We start from the raw sequence: 26,653 nt of genomic DNA on the forward strand, positions 1-26,653 counted from the left end.
AATGAATAGGGCTCCCCTGGTGGCACAGTGGTTGAGAGTCCGCCTGCCGATGCAGGGGACACGGGTTCGTGCCCCGGTCCGGGAAGATCCCACATGCCGCGGAGCGCCTGGGCCTGTGAGCCACAGCCGCTGAGCCTGCGCGTCCGGAGCCTGTGCTCTGCAACGGGAGAGGCCACAACAGGGAGAGGCCCGCGTACCGCCAAAAAAAAAAAAAAAAAAAAAAAGTGTTGAGGACTGGAGGCACAGGTCTAGTAGTCTGAGTAGCAACAACTGAGAAGTGGACTGAGAAAAGAGAAGGAAAGGAAAGCAGATCTCTTATCTCCCCATCCCATGGGGAGTGCCAGGGAAATATCTACAGAGGGTAGATTTACCCAAGAATCCTACCCTACCCCACTCCCCATCCCACTCTGCTCCACCGAATCCAGATGACCCTGAGAACGAAGGGTCTCCTCCTGGTTTCCACGGCTGCTACACATTAAACTGATTGGCATCATTTCTCTCTACACCTGCCTCCTGATCTGTTGGGGGATTTCACAAACCTCACTCTGGCAGTGTCTCCACGTAACCTACACAAACAACCTACAGAAGTTTCAGTGGAGAAAGATATTTATGTAAGCATAGCAAAGCCTCCGAAACTCAAAGAAATTATCTTGCAAAAATGTGCCCTTGATTATAAAAGATATATTCATCAGGATCCTCACAAACAACAGAAACCGAGCTCACGATGGCTTAGGCAAGAAAGGTACTGATTAGTCCACAGACGCTAAGGCCAGATCAGTATAGCTGGAGCCAGTCGCTAAAATGTCAGTGATCTTTCTCCATCTCTGTCCCTCTATGTCTCTCTCTTTCTCTCCCTCCCTCTCTCACTCTCACTCTCACTCCCCAGTGCTGCATTTCTCTTTGAGGGATTCTGTCTCTGGCAGGCTCTCCCCAGGGGGTAGCAAAATGACTCTCAGCTGCACCATCATTATGTCTTATCAGCTTTGCATCTCTGGCAAAAAGAGAGGGAATAACTCTCTCAAGAACCCCTGCAGAAATCCCAGGATAGAGTATTATCATCCTGATTGAGATCAGGTGTCCATCTCTGGGACCAGTCAATGTAAACTTAGGGATGAGAAATGCTGATTGGCCAGGCCTGGATCACATGGCCAGGAAATGAGCTCAGCCCCATCTAAGCTGAGAACTGGGAAAGGCTGTTGCCCAAAGAAAGAGCAAGAAGGAGAAACGAGCCCCAGGCTGATAATAAGATAGTGCCCATTTCCGAAGGCACAGGGCTTTCTGCTTTTTAGAGGTATCTACCCCCCTGCTTCATTCCTCATTTGGCCTACAGGAATCTTTCCCTTCTTTGGGCTGATTGGTTCTCCTACAACAACAAAAATAATAGTAGCTCACCCTTATATGATACTTACTATGTGCTATTTACATGTTTTTATTTATGTATTCCTCACAGCTTCATATGAAGTTGTTACTATTACCACCCACGTTTTATAGATGAGGAAACTGAAACACAGAGAAGAAAATAATTTGCCAGCTTTACACAGCTAGTAAGTGGTGGAACCGAGGGGCAAGTCTAGCAGGCTGGCTCCAATGGGTACTAATGTCTACCTTGCTATTTTGCCTTTGTAATAGTTTTCTTTTGTTGCCATTTTATACAATTAGACTGCTTAAAGCATGGTTTCAAAAGCAAGGATGATGCTGAAATCTTTTTCACTCCAGGTTTACATAGAATTCTAATCTCAGAACTCAATGACTCTGTAGTGGGTAAAGGTAATTGAAATGTCTTAAAGATTTTTACATGTTGAGTTTTTGACTCGATCCAAAAAAAGAAAAGAAAAGCCTTGGAAATAGAGGAGGTCTGAAAAAAGATCCTCTATAACAGTATTTCTTAAGCTTCATCTATTCACAAATTTTCTATATCCATACACCACCTCAACTATTATTTACTTGGTATTTTTATTGAACTTGATCTTAAATTGACTCACTATTTATTGGCCCTGGCTCCAGCCTGAAGTACCTGAAATCATGGAGTTGGTGTTCTAATCGTCTTTTTCCTAAAACATATTAAAAATAAGCACCTGGGAAATCAGATTACAATGAGATAACACTCATGTCACCAGAAAGGGTAAAATTAAAAAGACTGACAATAGGACAACCAAACCACTCATGCATTATTGATGGAAATATAAAATGGTACAAGCGTTTTATATTTTTTCTAAAGTATAGAAAAATCTGTTTCTTATAAAACTAAAAGATACACCTAGCCTATGACCTGGCAGTTAGAATTCTACCTGAGAGAAATAAAAATATATTTACACAAAAAGACTGACATAAGAATGCTCAGAGAGGCTTTATTCGTGATGGTTAAAAACTGGAAACAGACAAGAGAATGGATAAACAAACTGCGGTCTATTAACAGAATATTATTCAGCAACATAAGGGAATAAACTACCAATGTACACAGAAAAACGAATGAAGAAAAGAATTAAGCTGAGTGAAAGGAGTCTTACACAAAAAAATACATATCATATGATTCCAGTTAATTGAGGTTCTAGAATAGGTAAACTTATCTATGGTGAAAAAAACCAGAACAGTGGTTACCTGGGGATGAGATTGGGACAGAGATGAAGGAGGAACAGGCATAAGGGAGCTTTCTGGGGTGATGGTACTATTCTGTATTTTTACAGGAGTTTGGGCTACATAGGTATATGTATTCATTTTGTCAAACAGTAAATTTTACTAATATAGAAAAATAAACTAAATAGATAATCAATACGGACCTACTGGATAGCACAGGGAACTCTACTCAATATTCTGTAATAACCTATGTGGGAAAGAATCTGAAAAAGAATAGATATGTGTATATGTATAACTGAATCACTTTACTGTACCCCTGAAACTAATACAACATTGTAAATCAACTATATCCAAATATAAACTTTAAAAATACAAACCCCCCCCCCAAAAAAGAAAAAGAAACTATAAACAAATATTGAACTCATTAATAACCTGCATGCAGAAGGGTTTTAGGGGAAATGCACCGGTGTCTCCAATGCATTAAAAATAAGATGAATCGATGGCTCCATCAAGGGGTGGCTAGAAGGTTAGATATGTGATGAAGCAAGTACAGTGAAATGCTGATGGAGAATCTAGGTGGTAGGTTTACGGCTGTTTGCTGTAAAATTCTCTCCAATTGGCTGCATTTTGAAAATTTCCATAATTAAATGTTGGATGAAAAGTAAATACCTAACCGTTAAAATAAACTGTTCACTTAGCTACCACTTGAAAGCACTTCATCTCCCTCCAGTGGTACATGTTCAGAGCCTGCAAACACTGCTGGAGCAGAAACTTGCTTTTTCTTGACATCTAGGTTTGCAAAAGAACATTTTTCCAGCTCTGTTTAAGCCTATAAAGCTGAGTGGAAAAGTTGTGGTTCAGGTTCGTATACATCTCTTCACTTTTCAAGTCACAAATTACATATTTTCTCCTATTTGTCTCAATTCCAAGCTTTCCTGAAACAAAGGAACAACTGACTAAAATTTTGTAAATGAGCTCTATTCTCCTTCAGGAAGGTCATTCTTTAGGAAAAGAGAGGGATTTGGCTTTTGGAAGTCTTGGTCACTGAACAAATATGTCTCTAATTTAACAGCATGATGGAAAAAAATGAAAGCTGACCACTATGGAACTTTGTAAGTTTTATAGGTGCCGCCACTTAAACCATTGCCTGAGATACTGTTAAAGTTTCAGTTATAGTATGCAGTTATCAAATATTTGAATCCAATAGCACCCCATATCAATAGTGATTTGGTCTAAAATATATTTGTGTGACAAATAAATGACTGTCATTCACAAGGTTTAAGCAATAGTCCTTAATCAAAAGAAATTGAGAACGCTAGAACAACAGAGCAAGCAATATAAAACAAATTAGAAGATTTGGAGCTAGGCAGAATAAACAAAATGATTATTTTTTAAGCCATGACAATTACTATCTTGATCAAGAAAAGAAAAGCACTAACGACAAATATTCAGCAGTCTGAAAGAGTTTGAATAACTATTAGCATAGATTAAATTTGTATAGAAAAAAAATAGCACATGGGCTTGTTACTTGCTATGGTATCCAAAAAAAATTCAATGCCTATAAAATGCAGAAATTGTTCTAATTAGGCAATTATAATGACTCTGTTTATTAGAATTGTAATTCAAATGCAAGCTTCCATTTTACATAATCTAGCACTAAAATAAATTAATTAATTGCTGTTAGGAAAAAAGAAACCCAGATTGCTATTTGCTTTATATCTGTGTATATGTGTGTAAACTAATAGAGGGTAGGAATCAGATCAATGTTTCTTCTTCTTATAATATCTACATGAAAGTTATACTTATTAACTACCTAGATGAGATCTACTCTTAGACAAACTAATGATAACAGTTTATTTGAAATTTAAAAAAAAATGACAGTGATACAAAAAGAAAAATTATTGAGCAAACATTAAGACTATAAGCCTTCAAAACTGCCTTCTAAGGGAAGAAGCAAACCTCTGTGGCTATAGCCAAAGATAAATTACAGATCACTTAAAAAAAAAAAAAAAAAGGACAAGAGAGGATCCTGCCAAGAAAACCAGAGTAAGGAAACTATGGATTCTGTCTTGATCTCTCTTATTTGGTAAAATGTAAAACTCTTGCTGAAACCGTGTGATGAACAGATGAACATGGCTGGGATCATGCATAATGCAGTGGTACAGATGCTGACAGATTCACACAAAGACACTTCCATTTATTTTTCATGGGCTTGAAAACTGAGCTCTACAATGGTCCCAGGTGAGTGTATTTTTGGCTTAACAAATCTCCCAGAGTACTTTGATTTTCTTTGCATCCTAAATGAAGCTATCCATCATGGCTATGCCTCTTAATTGGCAAAATCGAAGAGATGGAAAGGAAGCCAAGTTTCTGATTAAATTAATGTGCCCATTTGCTGAATTATAGAAGACCTCTTGCAAACCCCAAATGGAACATGTGGTTTTTCTAGGACTAGTTTTTTAAAACTGAATGAATGATAGGACCAACTCTGACAAGCCAGGCTTGAAATGAACAGCTATAGGGTTTCTTCCTAGGCTCCCCAAGGTAGAATCACTTCGTTACCCTCCCCAGTCTCCTGCCAGAGAAATTTCTCATTATCCTGTCTCATTATATCCCCGTCAACCCCTCTCCATTGCACACTCACTCAAATACTTCAGTCTCTAGAAACTATCTATGTACTTAAAACTAAAGAAATATTGAAGCTAATTGGACTAGGTATCACTACGATGGAGTAAGCATCTAGATTAGGGAGTAAAAGTAATAAAATGCTGACATGGTTCCCAGTATCCATAATGTGGGGAAGTTGGCATCCTGCATGGTCTGTGGGTTCTGGTGTCGGGTATAAGTTTTAGTTCTGAACCACAATATTTCCCCTCTAGACATCATTTGCACAGTTTGGAAATCACACTCACAGATCCTGGAAGGGCCATACAGGCCCACCTGGGGAAGCTATTGAAAAGGGGCATTTGACCATTTGTAATTGCAAGTTTGCACCTAGTTCAGGGCCTGGTACCAAGATAAACAATGCAACGTAAAGGGTTCCTTTAAGATATCTGATTGAGAACAAGTCTTTCTTTTCTTCCATCTCACTGAAATGACAGACAAATAGAATCTAAAATATAAAAACCTATTTTAAGAAGATAATTCATAATTTTTTTTCTTTTCTGGAATATTTTAACTTAACAGACATAAGCCTCAAACATCAGAAACAAGTTTAACTTAACTCAATCCTGATTGTTGCTACTCGAAGTGTGATCTGTGGGCCATCAGCATCCACATCAGCTGGGAACTTGTTAAAAATGTACATTCCTTCTCCTAGACCTACTGCACCATTCTTTGCATTTTTGACAAGATCTCTGTGTGATTTTGTGGACACAAAAATTTGAGACACGCTGAGCTGGATGCTGGGGAGATGGGTACTTCAAATGAAAAGTTGTACAGAACTTGGGCTAGGTTGGTTTCAGGGCACACTGAAGCAGAGGAAAGCCAGAGTTACACAGAAACAGAAATGGATGGAAGAGGTCATGTTGTCAAGGGAAGAGGAAGAGCAGGGCGGAGAGAAGCAGAGATGAGAGGCCCTGGGACAAGGAACTGAGAGAACTATACCAACTCCCTACGTTCTTGCCCAATCCTCAGACCCAGAGATCTCTCACTTCACATCTTGGATTGATGCCCTATGATCTGTGGCAACTTTACATTTAATACTTCGTTAGGGCAAGTCTGATGCTAATCCCTGATTATCTCTATATGATTTTCCCGTGTGATGTAGTTGCTATCAAAACTAACAAGGTTTGGGAAGTTGAGTGCAAAAAGGGAAATAAATCACTTAGTTCTCCACAGGATCTGGGCCACATCTGGAGTATGGCGCTCAGTTTGGACACCTCAGGTCAAAAAGGATCCTGGCACCTTTGGACTTCCCTGGTGGTCCAGGGGTTAAGACTCCATGCTCCCAATGCAGGGGGCCCAGGTTCAATCCCTGGTCTGGGAACTAGATCCCACATGCCACAACTAAGAGTTTGCATGATGCAACTAAAGATCCTGTATGCCGCAATGAAGATCCCGTGTGCTGCAACTAAGACCCAACACAGCCAAATAAATAAATAAATAAATATTTAGGCGGGGGGAGAAAAGGATACTGAGGGTACTGACACCCTGGAGTCAGACCTCCAAAGAGGCATGGTCTGAACTACGTCTGAAAATATAATCAATAGAGGAACGGGCAACAAAAGCAGGGGTATTTGGCTCCTGGAAAAGAAGATTCTCAAGATACGTCTTGAAAAAGAAGACACTATTTTCTAATATTTTCAGGATTAGATAAAGAATTGATCTTTCTAGATGTCAGAGCCAGCCCAGTGGGTGGCCGTGAACAGCTCACTGTAAGGAAAAATTTTCTTATGACTCCGACGGCATTACAAGCTGTCTTTTGAAGTATCAAGCTCCCTGTGACCACAAGTCTTAAGTTGAAAGCTGAAGCTGAAAGACCCTCTTCAGAGACTTGGGAGAGAAAATTCTACTTTGAGCATGGAACTAGAAGACCTCTGAGATATGTTGTATCTCTAAGATTGTCCAGTTACAGGGCTAGAATTATAAAGGCTCTTTTCCCTTGTCTACTCTTGAGCAGGTAGAGTGACTGCTTTAGTGATCTGAGTGATCACCGAAGTCCAGATTTTTCTATTTGCCTTATTTTCTAAGAACTCTGATGAGTTTTATGACAGATTTTGAATAACAAGATGGTAACAATTGTGAGGGAGTAAAAAGTCATTTGGAGTCCAAGAGAGAAATTGAAAGAAAGCTATGAGTTTGGAATGAGAAAGGAACAAAAGCTGGTTCCAAGAGTTCTAATAGGGCAGGGGGTTAAAAAAGCTGTTAGAGGCAGAGGACCTTGAAGCTTCTGCTTTCTTGCATTTGTGATCTTTATTTCCTCTCTATTTTAATTGCTTAAAAAATTATCCCTATCAACTATCTCACGAAGACAGGAAGTACAGCCACTTTCATTATCATTTCCAGCGCAGAGCAAACATAAGCAAGCAATGCTGTATGAATCTGTTGAGTAATTTAGCAAACACAGAAAGTTGCACAAGGATTTGAAAAGCAGAATTTAAAACTTAAAGTTAATGGGAAAACCTAAACGACAAATTGCTAAAGGTCAGATTTGTTAATAAAAGAATGAAGCAAATCAAAGCAGCAGAATTTGAATGACTCTTCTCATCATACTTATGAACATCATTTTTTACCATCCCCAACCAAGTAATTTCTTATGAGACTCCAAATGCCAATTTTTAATTTTTCTATATATTGCCTCCTAGTTTGTACACAGCCTTTCTTTCCTCATAACCTCTGTTATCTCATTCCTCTTTTTTATACCTCTATTTGCCCAAAGCGTTCAGTGTGTGTGGTAAACAGCATTCTCTGCCTCTCTTCAGACTTCCAACCGTGGAGGAAAATTCCCAGCTCAGAAACATGTTAATCCAGCATACATGCTCCATGGCTTCAGGGATCCAGAGTTCAGAAGACCCAACCCAGACAAATGCAAGGAATGTGAATAATTCTGCTTTGGAATCCATGAAGTGCTCAGTAAAATTTAGGGACAATATCTTTTGTGTTCTTTTCACCCTTTTTCTTTGGCAACTGTGAAAGGCACATTTTTTTCACTTTTATATTATGATATATAGGTAGTTTACGGAGAAATAATAACAATAGAAATACCTATGTACCTACTATTAAGACTTAGAGATAGCACATTACCAGGACCTCAGAAGCCTTGGATGCCCATCACTGAAGGTCTCCTCTCCTAGTGCCAGAGACAACTACCCTTCAGAATTTTTTGTCAATGATTCCCTTGCTTTTCTTTATAAGTTTACCATGTAAGCCTATATCCACAAACAATATACTGTTTAGCTTTACCTGCTTATAACTTTATATAATGGAATTCTTTTGTACATAAATTTTTCCTCTTTTCTGTTTAAATATTGTTTTTCAGATTAATCCACTTTCATGTGCGTAGCTATAATTCACTTAACTGCTCTACGGTATTCCATAATAAACCTATACACTGATTTCTTATCACATTACTGTTGATGGATATTTATATGGGCTCCAGGTTTTTTGCCATTGTAAACACTCTTGTATGTGTCTTGAGATATATTTTTGGTGTAAGAGTTTCTCTAGTATATATACCTCAGATTAGAATTGCTAGGTTGTAAAATATGAACAATGTTCAAATTTGCTTGGTAATGCCAACATGGTGATACCAATTAACACCCCACCAGCATAGAGTACTGGTTGTTCCACACTTCTTGCCAAAACTTAGACAGGTCTAACTTTAAAATTTTTGCCAATGAGTGTGAAATGATATCTCATTGCGGTTTGATTTCCCAATTACTAATGTGATTAATCATTTCTTCATGTGGTTTTTTGGGTTTTTTCTTATAAATTTATTTACTTATTTTATTTTTGGCTACATTAGGTCTTTGTTGCTGCCCATGGGCTTTCTCTAGTTGCGGCGAGCAGGGGCTACTCTTCGTTGTGGTGCACGGGCTTCTCACTGAAGTGGCTTCTCTTGTTGAGGAGCACGGGTTCTAGGTGCTCAGGCTTTAGTAGTTGTGGCACACAGGCTCAGTAGCTGTGGCTCACGGGCTCTAGAGCACAGGCTCAGTAGTTGCAGCACACGGGCTTAGTTGCTCCATGGCATGTGGGATCTTCCCAGACCAGGGCTCGAACCCGTGTCCCCTGCTTTGGCAGGCAGATTCTTAATCACTGCATCACCAGGGAAGTCCCTCTTCATGTGGTTTTTGGGGGCATATTTGTGTTCCCTCTTCTGCCTTTCTACTGCATTTTCTTTCTTGTTCCCTTTAGGAAGTATGTATATATTCTAGGTTTATATCATCCTTTGTCAGTTATATCTATTGCAAACTTCTTTTCAAAGTTACATCTTGTATTTTTACTCTCTTTGTGGTGTATTTTGAGGAACAGAAAAGTTCTTAATTTTAATGATAATTTATTGATATTTTCCTTTTTGAGGTCTTAAGAAATTTTCCTTTAACCCAAGGTTATTAAAATATGCTCCTATAAATGTTTCTAAAGGCATTCTAGTTTTGCTTTCCACATTTAAGTTTATATTCTACCTTAGACAGATTTTTTTTGTAAATGTGTAAGGTAGGGACCTGTTCCATTATTTTCTGCACAGTTAACTGATTTTCTCAGGTGTACTTGCTGATACTCCATTCTTATCCCACCGATGTGCATTATCTACTCTATCATCTTTCAAATTTTCATGTATGGGTATTTTATATTCCATTTGTCCATTGTTGTTATATTTCTACAATGACACTACACTTCTTAGTGGCTATAGGTTTATAATAATTTCTGATACCTGCTAGATCAAGTCCTCCTATTTAATTCTTCTTCATGGGTAACTTTTGTTTTGTAAATAAGTTTATTTATATCATATTTTAGATTTCACATGTAAGTGATATAATATGGTATTTATCTTTCTCTTTTTTTTTTTTTTTTTTTGCGGTACGTGGGCCTCTCACTGTTGTGGCCTCTCCCGTTGTGGGGCACAGGCTCCAGATGCACAGGCTCAGCGGCCATGGCTCACGGGCCTAGCCACTCTGTGGCATGTGGGATCCTCCCAGACTGGGGCACGAACCCATGTCCCTTGTATCGGCAGGTGGACTCTCAACCACCGCGCCAGCAGGGAAGCCCTCTCTTTCTCTTTCTGACTTACTTCCCTTAATATGATAATCTCTAGGTCTATCCATGTTGCTGCAAATGGCATTATATCACTCTTTTTTATGGCTGAATAATATTCGTGTGTGTGTGTGTGTGTGTGTGTGTGTGTGTGTACACAACATCTTTTCCATTCATCAGTTGATGAGCATTTAGGTTGTTCATGGATAACTTTTGACTTTTCATAAACAGCCTATATTCATTTAAATTTACCCACATATTTTCCCTTTCAGTTGGTCTTCTTTTCTTATATTTTCATGATTCGACCTGGTATCATTCCACTTCTGTCTGAAAAATTACTAGTATTTCTATTGGTGCATGTCTTCTGGTGTCCAATTTTCTGTTTTTGTTATCTAAAGTTTTAATTTTGCCTTCATTTTTAACAATATTTTTTGCTGGATGTAGAAATCTAGTTATTTTCTTTCAACACTTTACATATATTATTCTATTTTCTTCTGCCTTACATCATTTCTGTTATGTCTTTTGAAATTATGTTTCTTATTTATGAATGCTTTAAAAATGTTCTTATTTTCGTTGTTTTTAAGCTTTTAAATATTTATCTTGTTTAATTTTGTAGCATTTCTTTAATCTGGTTTATTATTTTTCATCTGTTTTGGAATATTCTCAGACATTATATCTTCAAATATTGCTTTTACTCCCATCCTCTCTTTTCAACCCTTCTGGAATTAAATATATATATTTGGTGTGTGTTAGAAGTTTTTTGTGTGTCTCATGTATTGTGTTTTTTGTATTTTTCATTTTTTTCTCTTTCTCTTCATGTTTCAGTATAGATATTTTCTATTGACCTAATTTTCTAGTTCACTAATTCTCTCTTCAGCTGTGTCTAATATGTTAAACCCATTTACTAAGTTCTTTATTTCAGTTATTGTAATTTCCAGTTGATTATTTTTAATAGATTCAAATTCTTGCTGAATTGTTTTTTCTCAGCCTTTATATTCTTCAACATGTAAACCTAAGTTAACTTTAAATCCATGTCTAATAACTTCAGTAATTGAATCTCCTATAAATCTGTTCATTTTGCCTGTAGTTCTTTTTTCCTCTTCTCCTGGTTTTTGGACAATCGTTTATCTCCTGGGTTACCTAATAATTTTTTATTAAACGCCAGACATAGCATATAAAAAATTGAAGAAATAATCAGAGGTTTTGAATGATGTTATGTTCCTATAGAGAGGGTTCACTTTTTGCCTGTAGCAAAATTAAAGTTAAGATCACTTGAATCCTATTTGGGAATGAGCTAATTTGAATCTGTGTTTCTTTGTGAGAGCTGGATTGTTTCTAGTTAGCTCTTTTCTTAATCCTATTTGGGAATGAACTAATTTGAATCTGTGTTTCTTTGTGAGAGCTGGACTGTTTCTAGTTAGCTCTTTTGCCTAGGGTGTAGCATTCAAAGATCCTTTATGAAAGCTTGCATTGGTTATCAGGGTCACTCCTCTTTGGCAGGCCCTAAACTCTAATTTTTTTCTCCTAGCCCCATAAAACTGTTGAAAGCTCTGTTAAACCTTTCTTCACTTGACTGCTATTCTCCTCTTATCCTTTTAGTCTTCTGTTTATAAGTTGGCAAATGCCTCAAGAAGAAAAGTGACAATAAATGTCAGTTTCATCTCTTTGCATTTTCCATTCCTTCTCTCCAAGATTTAACCCTTCAAATTCTCACTGCCTCAGTAGCTCTCTGATGCCTTCAAATAGATTGTTGTTTGTATTTTATGCAATTTTCTAATTATTCATAGCAGGAAATTTCTGATATGCTAGACTTTTATAACTTTCCATTTAAATTTTAGAAGCACTTTGTCAAGTTTTCTTTAAAAACATGAAATTTTTATCAAAATGTTATTGAATCTAAATATCTGTTTGAGGAGATATATTAAGACCTCCTATCCATGAACATGGTATATCTTCTTTAGGGTATCTTTTGTATCTTTTCATCAAGTTTTAAATTTTCTCCAACATAGCTTGGACCCTGGTAGATTTATTCATGGTTACTTCATATTTATACTACTATTGTAATTAATATGTATTTTAACTATATTTTCTAATTAGTATTACTGAGGTATAATTTTGTATTACTTCTTGAAATTTAACTGTAGATTCTTTTGTGTTCTCTATGAACAACTGTATCATATTAAAATAATAAGAGTTTAAGTTCCTTGTTTTCAATCTTTACATATTTAAAAAATTTAATCTCATTATTTTTGGAATATTATGGTGGTGTCAAATTACTGTCTACAACATCTAGTGCCATGTTGTGTGGAAGTGATGCTAGTAGGGCATCCTTGGTTTGACTCTGATCTTCAACATTTCACCATTAAATATAATGTTTGCTGTGTGGGATTTTAGCAGATTTTCCTTCACCAAGTTAAGGAATTTCACTTTTCTTTGTATTTTGCTAAGATTGTTTCCATACATGGATGTTAAATTTTATTGAAAAGCTTTTCTGCATTTATTATTTTTTTCTCTTTTTATTTGTTACTGTTATACTTATTGGTTTAAATATTTAACCAAATTTTCATTTATTATATAATTGCCATTTGGTCATGATATGCTATCTTTTAAATAAATTGTTGAATTCATTTGTTAGTATTTTGTTCAGGCTTTTTACATCTATACCCATAATTGACTTTGGCTTGTAATCATTCTTTCTTGTGCTATACTTGTCTACTTTAGAAATAAGTGTTATATTAACACAATAAAATGAGGTAGGGAGTGTTTTCCTTAAAAAAAAAGACTTTATTTTTTAGAGCAGTTTTAGGTTCACAGCAAAATTGAGAGGAAGGTACAGGGATATCTCATATGCCTCTTGCCCCCACACATGCATAGCCTCCCCCATTATTGATATCCCCCACCAGAATGGTACATTTGTTACAATTGATGAAACTACACTGACACATCATAAACACCTAAAGTCCACAGCTTACCTTAAGATTCACTCTTGGTGTTGTACATTCTCTCAGTTTGGAAAAATGTATGACATGTATCCCTCATTATAGTATCATCAGAATATTTTCACTGCTTTAAAAATCCTCTGTGTTCCACCTATTCATGTCTCTCCCTTAACCCCTGGCAACCACTGATCTTTTTATTGTCTCCATAGTTTTGCCTTTTCCAGAATGTTGTATAGTTGAAATCATACAGGTAGCCTTTTTCAATTGGCTTCTTTCACTTAGGAATGTTTTTTAAGGTTCCTCCACATCTTTTCATAGCTTTGATAGCTCATTTCTTTTTAGTGCTAAATAATATTCCATTATCTGGATTATCACAGTTTATTCATTCACCTATGGAAGGACATCTTGATTGCTTCCAAGTTTTGGCAATTGTGAATAAAGTTTTTATAAACACCAATGTGCAGGTTTTCGTGTGGACATAAAATTTCAACTCCTTTAAGTAAATACCAAAAAGTTGATTGCTGGATCACATGCTAGGAGTATGTTTAGTTTTATAAGAAGTAGTCAAACTGTCTTCCAAAGTGGCTGTACCATTTTGTATTTCCACTAGCAATGAATTAGAGTTCCTGTTGTTCTAAATTCTTGCCAGCATTTGGTGTTGTCCATGTTCCAGATTCTGGCCATTCTAATAGGTGTGTAGTAGTATCTCATTGTTGCTTTAAAATGTAAATTAAAAATTGTGTGGATCATCTTTTTATATGCTTATTTGCCATCAACATATCTTCTCATTTTCCTTTTTTATTCTATGGAAGTATTTGTGTAATATAAGAATTAGCTATATCTTGAATATTTGGTTGAATTTGACTGTTATGTCAGTTAAGATTAAATCAAGGAAGCAAACAACTAGGTATATGGAATAAAGAAGTTATTATAGAAATTATATCTTACCTAATTGCAGGAGGAGCTGGGAAAGTAAGATCCAGAGAAGGGATTTGGACGGTCAGAGAAGTCACTGATCAGCACGCTTGATGCAATGGAATGCATGGATAAGGTGAAGTTTACAGGGAAATCTGCACACCAGGCACTCTTACCTTTCAAGTGGTAGCTGAAGCAGAGCTGGTGGGGAGGTCAGTGGAAGACGTCTGCATCTGTGTCTAGTGGTGGAACTGGGATCACTGGTGTGCATCAGGGTCAACAGTCAGGAAAAAGAGACTAACACCAAATAAGGGAGAGAGAGAACAATCTGCAACCTGGCAGCAATCACTATGGGGAAGAGTGAGGACTCACTGGCACCTGTGCATCTGTCTTTCACTGCATCTAACCATGATGACCAACTGTATCACAAAAACATACAAGGAGGAAATTCTGGGAAACAGTTCCAGTTTACCCAGTTGATACAATGCAAAGCTACCAAATATGTAATGTTTAGTATTTTCCTTGTGGGAAGAATTTTAAATTTTTAAATTTCTTTAATGGGTTTAAAACTATTTCTTTCTCTGAAAGTTTGGTAAGCTGATATTTTTTTCCCCTAGGCAATTGTCCATTTGGCCTAAATTTAAATTTTTATTGTTAAAGTTATTCATACTATTTTCTTGTTTTTTCAAATCATGACCATGTCTATAGTTTTATGCTCTTTTCATCCATAACATATATAGCTGTTCATTATTTTTTCCCGATTCCCAAATAAATTTGTTAATTTTTTTCAAACAACTAAATTTTGGCTTTTTAAATTTTCTTATATTTTTTCTTTATTTCATTAATTTCTGCTCTTTATGATATCTTTGTTTATACTTTCCTTGGATTTATTCTACTTTTAAAAAATTTCTTCAGTTGGGTGCTTCTTAACTCACTGACTTTCAGGCTTTTTTCCTATATAAGATATAAAGGTTTAAAATTCCCTCTAAATGTCAGTTTAGTTATACACCATAAATTGTGGTATACAGAATTTTCACAATTGTTCAGTTCCATTATGATTATGGTTTCCATTATGGTTTCATCTTTACCTGTAAGTTATTTAGGAGTGTTTCTATAATTTCCAAGCACCTTCATTATCACTTATCATTTAACTCTAACTCAATTTCATTATGGCCAGAGAATATGGTTTATACCACCACATTCATGTGGTCTTGTTAAACTTGCTGAAGATACATTATGGACTAGCAAATACTAACATTCATGAATTTCTATGTGTACTATATATATCCAGTTGGAAAAATTATAAAGTCTTCTATATCCTTACTAATTTGTCTCCTAAGTTTATTAACTACCAAAAGTAGAATGGTAAAATCTCCTACTGTGATAGTGTTTTCTTCAATACTTCTTGTAAGTTGTCAATTTTTGCTTTATATATTTGAGGCAGGATATTAAGTGTACATGATTTTAGAATTATATTTCTGGCAAATTGAACATTTTATCATTATGAAGTAATTTTTACCTCTAGTAATGTATTTTATTATTCATCTTCACTTTCCTTCAGTTTTGGACATAATCTATCTTTAAGAATAAGCAAAATGGAAAGAATATCTGCCCCACTAACTTTATAGTTTGGGTGTGAGAATTAATGAGGTTGAATAAGATAATGAATACAAAAATCCTTATTAAGTTACAAAGCACCATGCTACAGATGAAACGAACACAACATTGAAAAGCAAATACACTTAAATAAAAAATAAAAAGACCTAAATAATTAAATAAATGAATGAATGAATAAATAAATACATAAAAAAGCACAGTGCAAATGTATGATAGAACTCTGGAGAAAAATATTTTAATAACACAGATACAAAGGCTTTTTGACCCCAGTGCAAACTATCATATATACCCACATCTATTGGACTAGGTAGCTTAAATGAGATTTGGGTATAAATGGGTTAAAAGCTCAATCACAGCCCAGTCATTACCATAGTTTTTATTTTTTATTTATTTATTTTTGTATGTGTTTTCAGTTTAATTTAGTTCAAAATATTTTCTAATTTCCCTTGAAACTTCCTGTTTGGGCCATAGGTGATTTATAAGTGTATTGTTCAATTTTAAATATTTAGGGATTTTCCTGGTATTTTTCTACTTTTGATTTCAAGTTTAATTTTTTATAGGACATCCTTTGTATGATATATAGTTGAGCCTTGAACAACAGTTTTGAGCTGCACAGGCCCACTTATATGAGGATTTTTTCCAATAAATGCATACTATATTACTACATCATTCATGGTTGATTGAATTTACAGATACAGAACTTTGGATACAGAGAAATGACTGTGAAGTTGTATGTGGATTTTTGACTGTGTGAGGGGTCAGTGCCCCTAAACTCCATGTTATTTAAGGGTTAACTGTATATTTAAAAAAATTTGTTAAGGAAATTTGTGGCCCAGAATATAGTTTATCTCAGTGAATGTTCCATGACCACTTGAAAATAAGCTATATTCTACTGTTATTGGGTAGAGTGTTCTATAAATGTCAGGTTGATCAAGTTGGTTGATAGAGTTGTTCAGGTCTTCTACAGCCTTACTGAGTTTCTGTGTACTAATTCTGTCAGTTACTGAGTGAGGAGTCTTGAGTCTCCAACTATAATTGTGGATTTGTCTATTTCTCCTTTTAATTTCGTTGGAGAAATGGTATTTCCTTATCATTGAGGCAACAGGTATAAATACTAAAAGCAGGTAATGATAGTGAAAAATTTGGAAAGTTGCTGTTGACAGAGATCAAGTGGTTCTAGAACTCTAGTTATACATTTTCTTACTGATCATTAGAAGCTACCACCTACATCTTTTGTGCTGCTGTCTCCAGCTCTAACAAATTAATAAGTATTTAAAACTAACGTTGACATTCTACAGTGTATTTCTGCTTGGCTTAGCAGCTGCCAACAAATGTTAGAGAAATATCTCACTATAATATACAAAGGGTTATTCTTACAACACATGGGATATTTAATTACCATCTGAGATTTTTCAGTAGAAGCCTTATGATAGTTTTTCAAGGACCTCTTCCGTTTATAAGCTTCCTGCCTTTAAAAAATAGATAAAAACAAAAAAATGTTTTTCCCAGTTCTATCAAGGCACAGATAAGCTGCACAGTGTTGTCTCATACTAATATAGTCATGAATTTATATTCTCATTAATTTCTTTATCCAATGCATAAAACTTGATGAATAAATGACCAACATGTCCCAATGTATATATCTAAGGTAGTGATTTTAATGTAAAAATGAAATTGAATATTTAGTCTGTCTTGATATTTGTGCATAATGCCTCTTAAAATTTTGACCCAGGGGTTTAGGGTTCTGCTCTTTGCCTCATCTTCATGTATAAATTGCCTGGATTAGAAGCAGAAAAAACAAGGTCACCATAATGTAAATTAATGCTATTAAAACAGTGGTCTCAGGAAAGGGCAAAATAATAACTATAATAATACCATTTAATTTTATGGTAAGCATTATGCTAAGTACTCTACATGCATTATTTCATGTAAAAATCACAACAGTCCTCTGACAACAGTAGTGTTTTTCTCCCCATTCTACAGATGAGGAAATTGAAGCTGAGAGAGATTAAGTAGTTTGAACAAGGTGACAAAGCTAGTTAAGTGACACAATGGGATTTGAATTCAGTTTTATTGACTTCAGAGACCATCTTCATAACCACTACATTCTGTATTGTCATTAAATATACCCACACCACCTCCTCTATCTGGAATCAGTGCATCTGAACTCTGAGAATGCAGCTGAGAAGAGTAAGGAAAAAAAGGATGCAACATGTCAAAAGTTTAAGGGCTGCGACTTCCCTGGTGGCGCAGTGGTTAAGAATCCACCTGCCAATGCAGGGGACATAGGTTCGATCCCTGGTCCGGGAAGATCTCACATGCTGAGTAGCAACTAAGCCCATGCACCACAACTACTGAGCCCTCGTGCCACAACTACTGAAGCCCGCGTGCCCTAGAGCCCGTGCGCTGCAACTACTGAAGCCTGCACACCACAAGTACTGAAGCCCACGTGTCTAGAGCCCGTGCTCTGCAACAAGAGAAGCCACTGCAATGAGAAGCCCGCTTGCCACAACTAGAGAAAGCCCACACACAGCAACACAGCCAAAAATAAATAAATAAAAATAAATAAATCTCTATTAAAAAAAGTTTAAGGGCTAAAACTCAAGTACTTTACACAGGAAATGTACTTAATCTCTCCTTCTGTACTATACATGTACTCTTACTTTACTTATAGTGTTAACTTGCTTGGTAATCTGAACACCAAGTTTACAAAACAGAAGCAACAAGAAAGGTGATAAGGAGCATCTATGGAAGGTAATTGATAGAGCCATGAGAGCTGACAGCTTAAAAGTTCATAAAAGTAATAAAAAAAAACAGGTTAAAGTATTTGGACTCAAGTTCTAAGGATCTCTGTAAGCAGCAAAGAAGCTCTGACTGTCACAAAACTATAACATTATACTATGCCTGGTGTGTAATGAAGTTCTTACATCATCAAGAAAATGTGTAATTATGTGCAGGGTGTTTCATAGAGTGGTAGAAAGAGTGTTATCTTAAATTGATTTTTTTTAAAAAAGAATATTTGGTTTTTAAAGCAGTAAGGCCTTGATTACCTCAATACCTCAGTGGTAGAAATAAAACCTTAGTTTGTGTTGGTGTTGCTGTTACTTTAAGTTGTTTCATACAAAAGATGTCTCATTTTAGAGCTAAAGAAACCACGGTGCAAGCACCTGCCTCACTGTCCAAATGACTCCCTAAAATTCTGAATAATACAGTTTTACTATACTTTATTATTTTGACAGGTGAGTGGTACAAATAAAAAATAAGAACCCAAATAATTCAGGCATTAATCTGGGATTGACAACTCTTAGTTTAGAACGCACTCTGAAGGCTTAATTGTTGAGTAAGGCACATCATAATTTTCCTTCTGGCCCACCAGAAATGGAAATTGATCTATGTTAGAGGGTCAAATATTCACTGTAGAGGAGAAAAAATAGGAAATGACCACCAGCTAGGAAATTTTCCTGTTTGGTAATTTATGTGCTTCCTACAGTCTCTGGTTCAGATAAGTGAGTGATTAACTAAGGATCCATGTCCATCACATTATTTTCCTACTGAGCTACGTTGTTGTAAGCATATCCTACTAGCGACAGAAACCCTGTCAAGTTCCAAACGGGAAAGAACTCTGCTTCAGGCATGTCTGGAGTGAAACAGCTCAGGATGAAACAATGCAGAGAGTGTTTCTCATTTAAGGATTTAAAAAAAAGAAGAAAGAAAAAGTTAACAACAACAACAAAATCTTGCCTGTCACAGCTGCTTAAATTACCTAGATATTTTCCCTTTCTCCCAGCCTTTTTGTTGGTTTGTTTGTATGTCTTTAAATAATTTATTTAGTGTTTTTAACACATTTTCAGTGATCACACGATAATCATTTATTCACATGAAGAGGATATCAGTTGGAAATCAAGGTTAATAGGTGGAACTGGAACCATACGGTTTCAAAAGAATAGAGTATGCTAAGCCTTCTATTAGGTGCTAGAAAAGAGGGCAGAATGCTCATGTTATGTAGCAGGTGACATTTAGTCAAATAGGATCACAATCAGGCATTGTGCACAATGAGACCATGAGATTTAGGAAATAAAAATATTTGATTTGCATGTTTTCCAAACTGAGTATCTTAGATGAAAATGCTCTTTTAAAAAAATAGATTCTTAAAGGAGGATATTTCTGGTAGAGACATGGGAGGCTCAGCAAAGGAAAATACTTTTTCAGGGTGACTTGCTAAGGAAACAAAGTGTGTTTTCTCTCTACTTTGACCAGGGAGACAGTGTTAGATCCTGATCAAGGACACAGGGTCCTATCAAGGACACAGGGTCCTAGTTTATGAGGTATCAGATTCACTGCACAGCTTGAAGATAACGGTTCAAAGATAATGCTATGTTATGGGCTATTGTGGTCTTATGTTATCGCTGGAATCCTAAAAGGGGTGCTAAAATACAAAAATGTAATCTAAACACATAAAACTTCCAAAATGTTCACTTTTGGAAGAAGAAAAAATATTCACACAAATATAATTTTCCCATCATTGGGAGAATTATGACTACATTTTTTCTGAGGTCAGTTCACTCATTAGAAATAAAAGACAGATCTTCTGATCCTCCAGGTTATCAACTATCAATTAAAGCAAAACTGAATACAGAAAAATCTGAATTAACTCCACCATAAAATCTTTACCAAAACTTCTAAGAAGTATCTACTTGAAATGGGCTTCAACTCCTTTTCATGCTGACTTCTGGTGTAACCAAAGTCCAAGGAGTTCAAGAGAAAGGAAAGAAAAGATAAGCAAAAGGACTAGTTAATGCATAAACTGAATAATTCAAAGCCCCAAACAATCCACAATTACAGTATTAGGTTGTGTAATTTGTAGTAATAATGTCTTGGCTGCAAGAATGATATTTAATTGGAACACTTTGTGAAATTTTACTTTATAACGTTAGAAAGATTCCAAATATGATTTTTTTTGTAAAGTAACAATAGCAAGCTTAGAAAATCACTTTGCTTCAACTCTAACATCCCCTTAAACTATAATTTATTACTTAACCAGGTGTACAATAAAATGTTTATGTTTAATGCTGATTTTATTTAAATAATTAGAAGAAATTGATTGCTGTCCAAAATTAAAATAAATCAGGCAATTTGCTTACAATCTCATATGTTGAAAATAAGTAAAAATTCTGTTCAAACATACAAAGGGAGAATTTACCATTTTCATTAGAGAAAAAATTATGTGGGGGAAAGAATAGTAATGTCAGAAACACAGAAGTCTCGGGTAATGTTTTAAAAATTAAATGCTTTCATTCAAAGATTTTTAAAGGAAAAATAGGCCATCCAATTTGGAAGAAATCAGGTTCTAAGTTAGTACATTTTTCATTAATTTATCAAAATTCATTCTTCAAAATTACCAGCATGGACCACACCAATGATAAGTTAAATGCCTACCTATGTATTATATCAATAACAATAATTTTAATATTCTAACCATTTCATAAAATTGAGCTAAATGTTCTATCCAGATAAGAGAAATTACTTTATAACTGACCCAACCTGTATGATTGATTGTTTTAACCCCAAATATCTTCTGGGGCTGCAGGAAAAAAAAAATCTGTCTGTATTGAATATTGAAGACAACACTTCAAAGTGTTTACAAAGCACTACTTTTCCCATTTTGGTTTCTAATGAGTTACCCAGTGATTCTTCAGGTTACTTTTACTTGAAAATCTTCAGTGAGACTGCTTGAAGGAAGAAGCAAAAGCACAATACGTATTCGTCTCCGACGCTGAGTAGGTGATTAGTTGTAGAGATTGTAGAATGAAAATCTGTATTTTTTCCTCTACCTTTTGAAATGAAGTATGACTATCCATCAATAACAGTTTGTTCCTCTTGATCTTACTTTTAATTCCAGCTTTCACTGAGTCAGCTCCATTTGGTGTGGTGGATCCGGAGCTCTTTGTTGCCATAATGGATAAGCTGATGGGAGAGAATGGGACTTCTCAACTCCCCCAGCAATGGGCCATGCCCCATAGGAGGGGAGATGAAAGCTACACTTCATTCCCTGGTGACTAGAGCCTTTATCACTGGATGATGAAACACAGCATCCTTGTTCTGTGCTCATATACATCTGGGGCTCCTTTCTCCATGATGTTGGTTGCAATGACCCTATACAAGAGAAAAAAGACATTTCAGTATTCATATCACTCACAATGTCCAGCAAGACAGACCCTAATAGTAGTGGCTGGAGAGTAGGCCTGAAATATGAGACACAAATGAACCCATTTTCAAACCATTCTGGACCCAATTTTTAAAAAATTAAAATAGTTTTGGTTAGTGAGATGATTCAAAGGACTGTGCTACCTGACATTGCTACTTAGCTTTCTCTGTGTACCTCCTCTGTCCCCATTTGGCCCATAAATGACTTGAGAACAGACCTCGGGTTTTAAATGCACTTGCATTCCTATTCCTTAGCTTGGTACTCTGCACTTAACTTGTACCAGTTGATGTTGGCTGAGGTCAATGAATATGGTTCTATGGAGGCACCACTAGTATAGCCTGTGGCTTAATGGGTTTTCCAGGGTAGAGAAAGAATTGGCTCAGAGCCAATCTTGATCTTTTATCTCATTTCCCACTCTACCTCCCCACTTCCAATCTCCACACGCACTTTCACAACAGGCATTTATGAGATGGCTGGACATGACTGCGGATATGATCACTCATATTGGGAGACAGGTATTTTGAGTAGCTCATAGAGAACGGGTCAAACTGTTTGCAATAGAATGAGTAAAAAGAGAGAGATTCTAATTTATTCCTGAGTATTCAGCTAACTGAGTCCTTAGTTCTTGTCTGAGTTTAACCATACTCTTTTAATTGTGCTACTGAATATCTTACAAAATTACATTATATATACCTCTAAAGGGGATTATCTTCATAACGAAGAATTATTTGCTTTTAGCTCCTCAAGAAAAAGTACTATGTAAAACAAGATATTCCATTACATTCAAAAATGCTACTAATAACAACAAAAACCCAAACAACATTTGAAAATGCTAAATGTTTTTCATTATCCTGATTAATAACACTTGTAATGATATATATATACATATATAATATTTATTGTAGTTTTAATATTCAATTCTGAAGCATACCTTAATATCCAGAGCCTTCCTCAAATTAGGAAAGAAAGTTATACTGAATTTGGGTTACGTGGCAACACACGTATGAGAGGGGGATTTGGAGTGAGTTTTTCAAAACAAGAAGCCTATGTTCTCTCTACGAGGAAGTCTGAGAAGAGAATGGTAATAAGCATATTTATGAAGGGCAAATATCAGAAAATATAAGTGGGGCTGAAGCACCTCTCATTAGCAGAGGAACTGGTTTTGTTGGCTCAAAGTTTCTCTGAACCTTTCTGAAGGTTTATGATTCAAAAAGCATATTCAACCTCATCCTCTGAGTTAGGAAATACAACTATGATATCTGAGACCCAAGCCCAAGAAATTTATCTTAATACAACTCTTGACAAAAGTATTATGTCGAATCATACGTAACTCCATTTCTACTGGAAGCAGATTGAGTTCCAGAACAGCCTGAAAATGTGGGTTGATTTTACAGCCCCTCTCCCAGGGGTCTGGCTGGATTTCATAGACGGCCAGGCATCTGGTTGAGGGCTAGCTCCTGATAAGACTTAAATACTTGCAAATCCCTAGGAGAACCCCCAGATCAACTTAAATTCACAAGAATCCTTCCTTCTAAAACATGGAACACATTTTCTTGGAGCCACTTGCAATTTCACTGGAACCATACCTACAGCTGCCAATATAGATCCCGAACCCCAAGAATGACCTCAAAACCCAATCTAAATCAAAATAAGGAGTGACTCGTTGTGTGCTTGCTTAAGGGGACCTAGCAGACTGCTATGTGACCAGAGTTTTCAGTGAACATGGTAACCTCAGGTAAACAGGAATCTAGTCTAAACATATTTCTCTAAAGTTCTATGGCATTCCAATACAGCCAGCTGCTCACACAGCTTATACAATTTCACTATTCACTGTTTCTGTGTGTAGATGAGACTTTTCACATTCAGGGAAACATTCAAGATCCAGGTAAAGATAATCATTCACCAGGCTCCAGGGAAGAAAACTGGCCAACATCTGCCACCAGGCCGTCCTTGAGGGCTACAGGTTGACTCCCATTGCTGAAGTTTTGATGTTCCTTTATAACCACAAACTGCAGCAAACAAAAGGGAGAGAGAGGACATTGTTAAAATCCATAAATTATCTCAACATACGTTAAATAAAATCTATGGCTTCATGTCCACCTATAGAAGGTAAAAGCCAAAAGAAAGGCCCTGTCAAATTTGTCTCTCTGGCTAACTAAAGATTCAGTTTTCAGTTAGAAAGCTTCTGTTACTCTCTGTTAAAGCAACTAGCACTACCCATACATGAATCCACAAGTGTTCTAAGCATTGCCCACAGGCCAGACGAATAATATCTTGCACATGTATGTGCTCCAACTTTTCAAATGTGTGTGTGTGCTTAATTAGGAAAATTCACTTAAACATGCTATCAAGTTCTGAATAATCTGGGCTCATTAGTGGGTAATAAGAACTAATAATGCAACTACTATTTTGCAGGGATCCATGAAATGTCTTTTCATGCTTGAACAGCTTGGGAACCAGAATTCTAAAAGGCAGTCTCAGAAAACAACATTATTTCTCTTTGGTCAACAAAATGATTATTTTTGTCATTGTTTGTACTGTCCACATTCGATTGGGCACTTGCAATGCAGGCTAACCAGAGTTCACTGGCTCACATTCACACCAGATAGATTAGAGATTAAAGTAGATCAAAGATAAAAGGAGAGAAAAGAAGTGACCCCATGCCCCAGGATGAAGGATGCAGTTTGGTGAAGTCCTTCCTTGCCAATCAGTAACCCAGCAGAGAGACTGCCCCAAGGTTCTGAACCAATGCTCTACTGGTTCAGAAATGTACCCTCCACATAATGAGCCCATAGCTCAGAAATACAACGAGGAAGAGAGAATAGAAAAAAATCTCCTTGGTCATATTTCTCCTTGAGAAAAGTATAGGAATTAAAATGAGTAGAGTCGATTAGGGAGAGAAATGTTGGTGAGAGAATGGTGGATCCTCTGAATACGTTTTCATTTTCTTATTTTCCACAACACTAATCACCCTTCTCCACCTCCTCCTCATTGATGGTCTCCCGCAGTAACTCATTGCAAAACTAATACATGACCCACTGTTTAAGGGCACATGACCATTTTTCTGGCTCAAGTTAAAATCCAGTCCACTGCACTGCCAGTTTTCCAACCACATGCCTCTCTGCCAGAAGAACATAGGTTCCAGGATTCTGGCCTGGGTTGGGGAAGGCAGCTGATGGAACCAAATTTGTTTCTGCTGCTTCTCCTCCTAGTTTGGGTGCTCAGCTCTCTCCCACTCACACTGATATCTGCAGCAGCAGTTGGTGTCAACGACAGTTCTGATGGCTGGGAGACTGAACCTCTTACCACAGCCCTGAGACAGCATGCTGCTCATGACAGCAGCAAGTGTTTTTGATTTTTAAAGAAATAAGATACAGATTGTGTTTCTCCTTCTCTCCCATGATTTAAATAAGATGAACTAAACTTGCTACCCAAAACCTGAAGGAAGTAACATACAGGCTGACAGTGAGATCTGGAAAATTAAAGAGTCCACAAGTCATGAAGGTTCAAAGAACTGAGGACATTCTGTAACTAAGTCCACCCAGAACCACACACTTAGGGAACCTCCAGAGACAGGAGGGATCTTAGAGCTCATGTAATCCAAACTCCTTGGAGTCCTGATGAAGAAACAGGGGTTCAGTGACTTGCTGAAAATTAGCCAACTGGTTAGAAGAGTAAAGCCAGAATTCACATTTCTTATTGTATTTCTGTACTCAAGTTCCACCAAAAAATAAGTATACACTGAATGCGTACAACAGGCAGAAACAGATGGTCACTTGTTAGTCAAAAGCATAGCCACAGGAAAGCTGTTCTCTGAAATGCACATGAAGTAGAGGCTGGAGAGTGGGAGAAGTGATGTGGGAAGGACCCCAAATGATGCCTTTGCCCCTTGACAACCTCTCCCTAATAAACTTTTCCCTACGTGCCCACAGGTTTCAATTCCCCACGGACCTGCCATATAGTCCAGCCTCTTCCACAACATATACCACAAGTGATACCAACAACACACACTGAACCAGTCAAGTTATCTCTGACGGGATTCTGAAAATGGAAATTCCAGCAATTTCAAGAGAGCCTGTCCCAAGTCTGCCCTCTAGTGTTCTAAGATCAATTGCTGAAGTGGATGATCTATGAAGCATTTTGAACTTCGCAATTACTATGCTTTTTGGAAAATATACAGGGTTGCCAGATAAAATACAGGATACCCAGTAAAATTTGAATTTAAAATTGAACTTTCAGTATTAGCATGAATTTAACTAGGTGTCCTGTATTTTTATTTGCTAAATCTGGCAAATGTTTTGCTGCTGAAGTTTAAGGACTTAAAATGTGTGTGAGAAAAGAAATTTTAACAAAATTAGGAGCATAATCTTGGGTTTTTAAGACATCTATCTGAAAGGGATCGCCTAAAAATGGGGAAAGACTTTTCACAAACACATAAAAAGCCAAGTTATAGCAAGAAAGTACATGCTAGAAAAAAGATCCCATAAATGTCTCGTGCATTACATTATGGCACTAGTTTAGCTTATCTGATTACTTTAATTTAGGACACAGTTCCCCCACCCTCACTGCCCACCCAGGACCTCCCACTTGCTGTGGTGTTAGGTAACATTAACACCAGCTGGAAGCTATAATAGATTCCAGTCTCTCTGAACTCAGTGAAGAATGAGAAAAAAAAAATGAACTGGGATTAACGTAAAGCTTTACTGCTTTA

General features: G+C 36.5%; 1 protein-coding gene across 1 annotated transcript in view; it reads right to left on the bottom strand.

The window, feature by feature from the left end:
• Nucleotides 1-21,639: 21,639 nt before the first annotated feature.
• EGF (epidermal growth factor) overlaps nucleotides 21,640-26,653 on the bottom strand; it is a gene marked incomplete at both ends in the record, with an annotated part of 91,858 nt that continues 86,844 nt past the window's right edge. Inside the window, 2 exons of the mRNA XM_079707682.1 lie at nucleotides 21,640-21,890; nucleotides 23,846-23,951. Of these exons, the coding sequence (XP_079563808.1) occupies nucleotides 21,640-21,890; nucleotides 23,846-23,951 (357 nt within the window). The remainder of the gene's footprint in view (nucleotides 21,891-23,845; nucleotides 23,952-26,653) is intronic.

Source organism: Hyperoodon ampullatus (assembly GCF_949752795.1).
Source record: "Hyperoodon ampullatus genome assembly, chromosome: 1".
Classification (NCBI taxonomy): domain Eukaryota; kingdom Metazoa; phylum Chordata; class Mammalia; order Artiodactyla; family Ziphiidae; genus Hyperoodon; species Hyperoodon ampullatus.